General features: G+C 37.7%; 2 protein-coding genes across 2 annotated transcripts in view; one reads left to right on the top strand and one right to left on the bottom strand.

The window, feature by feature from the left end:
• LOC106867343 (ankyrin repeat and SOCS box protein 8) overlaps positions 1–323 on the bottom strand; it is a 10,780-nt gene extending 10,457 nt beyond the window's left edge. The window contains exon 1 of the mRNA XM_014912191.2: positions 128–323. The gene's annotated coding sequence lies outside the window, so the exon portion shown is untranslated. The remainder of the gene's footprint in view (positions 1–127) is intronic.
• A 203-nt stretch (positions 324–526) lies between these two features.
• On the top strand, positions 527–7,864 carry LOC106867342 (uncharacterized). Its single transcript, XM_014912190.2, has 2 exons — positions 527–658; positions 6,729–7,864. Exons 1-2 carry the CDS (start codon positions 647–649, stop codon positions 7,854–7,856), a joined length of 1,140 nt encoding a protein of 379 aa, XP_014767676.1. The 5' UTR covers positions 527–646; the 3' UTR covers positions 7,857–7,864.
• The last annotated feature ends 836 nt before the right edge of the window (positions 7,865–8,700 follow it).

Raw genomic sequence — 8,700 nt, 5'->3', positions numbered from 1 at the left:
ATATATATATATATGTGTGTGTGTGTGTGTGTATGCACTGAGATCGTTTAGAAATAAGGGTTGAAAATAGCGATACAAAAAAAAAAAGACAGATGAGAAAAAATATATAAAAAGAGAAAGTTCTTACCTGGACATTAAAAAATAAATGAAGTTGAGATAGAAAGATTCATATTTCCAACACAGTAATTCGATTCTATTAAATATAATTGATCGTTAATAAAATGACAATCTGTGCTTTTCTTCAACAAATTGGTTTAAAAATTACAAAATATTAAAAACTATTTTCATGGCTCTACACGGTGTAAGGTGACACTTGAAATACTCCACTAGGTCAGGGACAGAATTTAACGTAAATAATTTCCACTTTATTTATTTAAAAATATCATTCAGAGGACTTTTAAATAATAAAATAAAATATATATTACGATTTTTATAGATTTTAATTCTATACTTCATGTTAAATGAATGAAAGAGAAATTTTTACAAGTGGACTAAATATTCGCAGTAGATTATTTTCGTTTTACACCTAGTAATATTTCTCAGAAAATGTTTATTTCTCGACGAAATAACAAATTTATTCAATTTTATTATTATTTTAAGAGTTAAATATCTTTCTCTCTCTAAAAAGAAAAAAAAATCCACAGCTATGTACTCAATGGTAAATATTGATTTCTCTTTGTTTTTTTAAACTTTTTAAAAACTTTTTTAGCTTTAATTTCTATTCCAAACTTCTTTTTCGACTTTATTTACAATATTTTCCTTTCCGGTTTTTCTTTCTTTTATTAATTAAATAAACTTTCTAATCAGATGCTAAGCCGCCTTATCTTCTGCCTTTACAAAAATAAACTATATTATAAATCATGTCGCAACTTCCTTCGTCTTTAAGCTTCAGTTAAATTGATTTCTATGGTTAATACTTCTCCACCAGTTTATTACGGAAAATGATGTAAACATTGTCTTACACGCAAACATGTGTACATAATGATAATAATAATAATAATAATAGTGTTTGTGTGTTTGAGACTCCAGGTGTGTCCCTCACCAACTTTGTTTTTTATAACCTTCTTAAAGTTACCAGGAAACGAATCCTTGTGGGGGGCAACCAGATTCATTTATGTCTTAATTTCTGTCTTGTTTTTAATTTTAATTTTTTCGTTTGGAAAGCAAATGAATATTCTACAGGGCTTAAAGTACATAGTTCTGCGTCCCTAAAACCAACGACTGTCCCCTTTTTTTAATATTAATCAAGGTTTTTATTTGCCCCAAATACTGATTAACCTTCTTTTGTCGAAGAGTTATTGAGGACATCAGTTTAATAATGATCGCTATATTTGTGACATATTTGGTGAGGATCGTGTTATCATAACTTAGTATAATGTCTGTGACATGTAAAGGGTAACGGTTAGGATAATGACAACTCGATGTCACCGTATTTTTTATTTCATAGTTGGAGTTCTTACCTCTTTACCTAACTCGTTAATCTCTTACCTCTTTACCGAACTCGCTAATCTCCTGAAGAATATATGATGATACTTTTAACTTATTTATCCACTTCATCTTTATATGTCATCAATGTTCCCGAAAAAGTGAGATCGTGACACACTCTTTTCTTTGTTCTTTAAACCTGACACTTCAAGACAAGTGTTTTTCTCGAAACTGCGTAAATGTTTTACAACTTGGAAATCATACAATTCGTTATGCCTCAGTTCGGTTTGAACTGATTTGGGCAGTGATTGTTTCTTTCTTTTTTTCGTTTCAGGGGTATTATGAATGTGAAGAATTTTTTTATGTTGTTGCTGAAAAGTCGAAATATTTTGTGGGTGAATGAGATAATAATTTTGCAGAAAAGTAATCGTATTTCTTATATTTGCTTTTAATCGTTCTCTCTACTGTTAAACATTTGGTACACTTGGGTAGTTATAGCCATGTTTTTCTCACATTAATTAGAAATTTGATCAAAATATTTGGTGGATCGAACATCATTAACGACACCAAATCAATGAATGCTTTCCAGAATCTTCTCAGCACCCTTCGGTCCCCTATTTTATTCTTGTTCCTTAGTAATCTCGTTTTGTAGGAAAACATTTTCACTTTATGGCCTTGAAACTCTGCTATTGACAAGGTGAGCAGTTTTAGTTTCACGAAAATGTAATGTATAATCAAAGAAGAGTTGTGACCATTCTGCCATTTAGCCAAACGATCTCTCTAGTGTTTCTTTTTAGTTTTTTAACATGCCCTTCTTTTGTAAAACAGTAGGGTGTGATCTGTTGGTAGTTTGACTGCTATTTCAGTCTATTCTAATAACTCTGTTAATGTTCCCATGTCAGTTCAGTGCACATTGTAAAGTGGTTGGTATTAGGAAATGCGTCCAGCTTTAGAATCTATACCAAAACTGACATTGGAGCTCAACACAGCCTCACAGCTCGCCAGATCCTATTAAAACGTCTAACTCATGTCAGCTTCTTCTACTTCTTAATCCTTTTCCCCCCTTGTGGAGCATAGGGCCTCAACAGTTGTTTTCCACTTTTTGTGGTCATTGTCGTGTTTCTTGGCTGCTTCCCAGTGGTCATGAGCTCGTCCAAAATGCTCCACTTCCATGCCTGCTTCGGGTGTCCTCGCTTCCTTTTCCCCTGCGGGTTCCAGTCAAGTGCTTGTCGTGTCACATTTGAGGGTTCTTTCCGCAGTGTGTGTCTGATCCATCTCCATTTCCTTCGTCTAATCTGAACATGTATGGGCTCCTGGTTGGCCCTTTCCCACAGGTCGGTGTTTGTCACTGTCGAACCACTTCCGATGGAGGATTTGCCAGAGACATTTGTTGATGAAGGTCTGGATCTTCTTGTAGTTGCTGCAGGTGGCTCTCCATGTTTCAGAGCCATACAAAAGCACAGATTTTACGTTTGAACTAAATAAGCGGAGTTTAGTTCGAGTTGAGATGGTAGTAGTCTTCCATACCGGCCGAAGAATAGCGAAGGCTTGCCAAGCCTTCTTGCTTCTTCCAGTGATGTCCTCGTCTGATCCACCTGATTTTCTGATCTTGCTGCCAAGGTAGACAAACTCACTAACATCCTCCACAGGTTCCCCCTTGATTGTGATTGACTCTTCCTGCTTGTTGTTGATACACAGTACTTTTGTCTTTTCCTGGCTGATCCTCAAGCCCACTCGCCGTGAAGTTTCTCTCAGGGGGTCTACCTTATCTTGCATGTCTTGCAAGTGATGTGACAGTAGCGCGAGATCATCCGCATAGTCCAAGTCCTCCATCTTGTTCATCAGTGTCCACTGAATACCTTTTCCGGAGGTAGTGTAGGCCGTCCTGGTGACCCAGTCCAGCACGACGAGGAACAGGAGCAGTGACAACAAACAGCCCTGCCTGACTCGCTGCTTTATGGGTTAATAATGAATATCCACATTGTTTGGTTCTCAATGTCATGCATGTCCACAGGCACAAGCGTGGGTGTATGGTAAGAAGCTTGCTTCCCAACCACATGGTTCAGGGTTCAGTCCCACTGCATGGTACCTTGAGTGTCTTCTATAATAGCCTCAGGCTGACCAAAGTCTTGTGAGTGGATTTTGTAGACAAACTGAAAGAAGCCCATCATATATATACAATCTTCTCTGGCACACCATAGTGTCATAAGATGCCCCAGATTGTCTGCCTGTCCACGCTGTCGAATGCTTTTTCAAAGTTGACGAAGCACACATAGAGTGACGTTTGCCATTCCATTGCCTGCTCCACGAGGACTCTGAGCGTCGCACTCTGGTCCGTGCATGGTCTCTCCTTTCCGATGATACATACTGACACATAAATATATAAGATGGGCTTCTCTCAGTTTCTCTCTATGAAATCAACTCATAAAGCATTGGTCAGCTGAGGGCTTTAGTAACAGGCACATGACCAAAGTGCTGTGCAGTGGGAGTGAATCTACAACCACAGGAGTGGAAAGCAACCACACGGCCATGGTCAGCAATTTCTCTCTTTTTATACGTCAGTTAACAATGATGGAAAATTTCTAAATGCTAATCAGTCAATTTGCTTTAAGATTGAATAATTAATGATGAAAGCCTAACAGATTAACCTCAATCAATAACACATGCAGATAACCCAGTTTGAAGAATCAGCCATTATATACAGCATCATCATTATTGTCATGATGTAAATTCTACGGTCCATTGGTCTATGCTGGAGTAGGTTGGACAGTTCAACAGAATCAAATGAGCCAGAGGACCATGACTGCTTTGGCATGGTTTCTATAGCTGTATGTCCTTCCTAATGCTAGTTACTTTACAGGGTAGACCCAGTGCTTTTTTTCGTGGCACTAGCACTAGTAATTTGCAAGACAAAACCTCTTAACTGACTGAGGTGGAGCAGTACCGAGGGAAGGGGCTTTATACCTGGTGATGAGAGTTTAAAGTATGGCAATGAGGAATGGGTGTCTTGCTGCAGAGGAGCTACATGACCCCCACCCACTTGGAAAGGAAGATGGATGGTAGAGATGAAGTGGCAGGGCATTCCCTCAAGGTAGCAGAAAGTGGATAAAGAGAGAGAATCGAGGATGGGTGTGTGGGTGACTTTGCAAGAGAGTGACAGATGGTTAGAGGTGAAGAAAAAGATGAACGTAGTGAATGGTGAACATGGGTTCGAGTGTGGTCGATGGAGAAAAGGGAAGAATAAATGTAAAAAAGATTAATTTCTTATTTAACTCTTGATCCAGGGTGGTGAAAAATGAGATTGTGTGGTATTCAACTATTCCTTGTAGCATGAAGTTTGCTTCCCAACCACATGGTTCTGGGTTCAGTCCCACTGTGTGGTACTTTGGGCAAGTGACTTCTGTTATAGCCTGGGGCTGACCAAAGCCTTGTAAGTGCATTTAGTAGATAGAAACTGAAAGAAGCTTGTTGTAAATATATATATATATATGTGTGTGTGTGTGTCTGTGTCCTCCATCACTGATCGACAGCTGGTGTTGGTGTATTTACATCCCTACAACTTAGCAATTCTTCAAAAGAAACTGATAGAATAAGTACTGAGATTTAAAAATAAAAAAAAAGTACATTGGTCAATTTGTTGGACTAAAATTCTTCAGGGCGGTGCCCCAGCATAGCCGCGGGGTAAATAGAAAGTGAAACTCAGCGTTTATGCAAGAATTAGCTGTGTGCAAGAGTTATTTCCCTTGGTTTAGAATTCTGAGACTTGTTAACGAAGCCAGTGATTTCGCCGTTCTGGCAGCTTGGCACCGTCTTGTAGCTTTGAGATTCCAATGAGATGATTGCTTATTTTTAGAATGACATTGCAAGGTAGGAGTGAGAGGCCAAATCTGGTTGGTTTAAACATAAAACAGTTACAATATTTGGGTTGGATACGACCAATTCAAATGCTTGGTTCTAACTTGTTTTGGTGCATTCCTGTGGAGTTGTTTCTCTTCAACTTTCTTTTGTGTGCAGCCAGAGTTGACTAAACATATTGGGTGAAAATGCATAAAATAAATGATTTACAAAATAAACTCCAATCTGTGATGGAAAAAGAGACAAACTCTCTTTAGGAACTCAGACAATATTGCTATCGCTTCCCAGATGATTGCAGTTTCACCTGCATTGCAAGGCACTTACTACTTTCCATTTCTGAAATTGTCAATTTTTTTCCTTTTACTTGAGAAGAGAAATGTCAGGTTCTGCGAGTCAGAAATGGTAACATAGCTGCTTGACAAGTGATAGATTCGTAGGTCTGTTACTGTTGCCTCTCTCAAATTGGTGTTTGTAAAGTCTTAAATCATCATCATCATCATCATCATCATCATCATCATCATCATCAGTAACAGCATTGTTTTTATCTCTTTCTATTCTTACTGATATGAGTTGGAGGGAAACTGTTTGAAGCAGTGTTTCATGAGCAAATATCTTTCCTGACGCTAACCCTCTCACTTAGTTGCTTCTTACGACATGCAGGGACACAATGTATCTATTCCATATCATCATCATCGTCATCATCCTAAATTAGCATTTGCTTTCCATGCTGGCATGGGTTGGACTGTTTGATTGAGGACTGGCAAGCCAGGAGGCTGCACCAGGCTCTAATCTCACCTGGCAGAGTTTCTACAGCTGGATGCCCTTCCCAATGCCAACCACTCTGTAGTGTAGTGGGTGCTTTTTATGTGCCACCAGCACAAGAGCTAATCAGGGGACACTGGCATCGGCCATGTCCGGATGGTGCTTTTTACGTGCCACCATCACGGGGAGCCAGTCAGGTGGTACTGGCATCGACCCACGTTTGAATGGTGCTTATTACATGCCACCAGCATGGGAACCAGTCAGGCGGCACTGACATTGGCCACAACTACAATTTCCATTTTGATTTTGATTTCAATTTTACTTGATTCAATAGGTCTTCTCAAGTATTGCCCAATGATTCAAGGATACTTTTAAATGGGCTGGTTTTGCGACACTGGTATTTGTATATATGTATATATGTTCATTTGTGATTTGTGTGCCCTTGTCTTGACATGGTGTGATGGTTTTAAATGAGTGATGAAACTATATCCAACCCTGGGGAAAATATTACTTTGCTTGAAAAGAGGTGAGGGTTAGCAAGAGGACAGGTATGTTAAAACCATTATGATGATGTTGATGATGATAATGTTGATAGTGATAATACTGATAGTGATGATGATGATGATGATGATGATGATATTGATGATGATGATATATTACTGATTACAATTTTTGCTCTTTTTCAGAGATTTTTATTCAAGTTTAATCTGAGGAGTTTTTCCAGTTTCCGTTTTTCACACATCGGGAACCAGGATTTTTTTTTGAATCAAATCTGTTTTATTACCAATTCATCAGAAGAATATATTTGGCGGCAAAAATACTTGACTGAAAAGCTTGCTTGTGGAGAAACACAGTCTTTAGATTTTCTCAAACGTAATTATAGGATTGTGAAAATGACACGATCCAAGTTCAAAAGCCTTGTGGATTTATTTGCTGATCATTCAATCAGTGGCCATGATGTTCTCACATATCCTGACATCTTTAAACGTAAATATGAAACTGTTAAATCAAGGATTGAAAGCTTGAAGTTTAACACCGATCAAAAGCACATCCGTCTTTGGATGATTAACGTCACAAATAAAGACTTTAACCACCGGTATGATACCTATTTGAAGGATACACACGCACGACAGGAGCACCAGGACAAATGCAGCCTTCTTGTCAACTATTTGGATTGTTCAGAAGCTGAAATCAAAAGGATTTTAGAGAACTCAGATTGGTTGGAAAAATCTAAATTGTCAACAATACAGAAGAAATTGGAACACTCATTAGGCATTGAAGAAGAACTAAAGTCAATTATTCCACAGAAGATTTGGTTATTAGCATATTCAGCTGAAGATATTGAAGAGAAACTAACAGCATTAAAGAAACATAAAATTCCTTCTTTTCTCTGGAGACATTGTTTATCTCGAATAATGAAGGCTGAAAATGAGGAATTTGATTTAATGGTTAAATCCTTGGCTGAGAGGGCATCAATCTATGGAGATTGCCAGAGTACCAAAGAATATCTCTGTAAACGCCTTGGTTGTAGTGGTAGCACTGTTGACACTATGGTAAAGAAATACCCACATCTGTTGTCTGTGAAAATACGAAAAATACAATACATTTTAGACTTCTTGCAAGATGAGTGTGGCTTTTCTGCTGAGGAGATCATTAATTATTCACGTGTGTTTAAATTCAGTAAAGAAACAATAAAACTCAGATATTTCGAATTAAGAGAATTTGGTAACGATATCCCTTCGCTTCTCTACATAACAAAAGATGGTAAAAAGTATACAGAACTCATTGAAAAACTCAATAAAACTATAATATAACATTGTAACTGATAGTTTAAGGAATTTTTATTTTGAATTCTATTTACAAGGATAGCTGTGTGGTCGAGAAGTTTGTGTCCTAGCCACATGGTTTCAGGTTCAGTCCCCCTGAGTAGCACACCTGGGACAGGTGTCTTCTGTTTCAGCTCCAGGCCAATCAAAGCCTTGGAAGTAGACATGGTAAACAGAAGCTGAATAGAGTCCATCATGTGTGTGTGTGTGTGTGTGTGTGTGTGTGTTGGCATTGTATGGAAGTTGTTAATCATTGTCACTATCATGTGGTGATGTTGTTCTTTCCCAGTCTTCCATGGAAAACATGTCTGGCTTTGGGGTAATATTGCTATATTTGAAAAGAGGCTAGCAGTGACGACAACAAGGGGATCCAGCTACACAAAATCTGCCTTGGTAAACTCCATCCAACCCAATCAAGTATGGACAAGCGGACATGAAAATGATAATGATGATGATGATGATGATGACACAAGGACAGAGCATGAAGTTTATAGAAGAAGGATATTGATGTGAAATGTTTATTTGTGACTTAATTGAAATGTTTCAAGCAGATTTTACAAATAGAAAAAAGATCCATGATGATGTTGTTTCTTCCATCAAATGGTTAATTTTGCCACTTTAAAGAGTACTTTTTTTTGTCTTTAATAGTTTGCTTGTGTTCTACGAGCAAGAATTTTCAAATTATATTTTCTAGTTTGCATCAAGAAATCACGAAAATAAGTTTTATAACTTCCTGGGACATAACTTCCTCAGTAAAACCATCCAACCCATGCCAGCATCGATAACAGACATTAAACAATGATGATAATATATATACATATATATATATATA

Source organism: Octopus bimaculoides, chromosome 3, assembly GCF_001194135.2.
Source record: "Octopus bimaculoides isolate UCB-OBI-ISO-001 chromosome 3, ASM119413v2, whole genome shotgun sequence".
NCBI lineage: Eukaryota > Metazoa > Mollusca > Cephalopoda > Octopoda > Octopodidae > Octopus > Octopus bimaculoides.
Note: the sequence above shows the minus strand (reverse complement) of the source record. Positions and strands in the feature narration are given on the sequence as shown.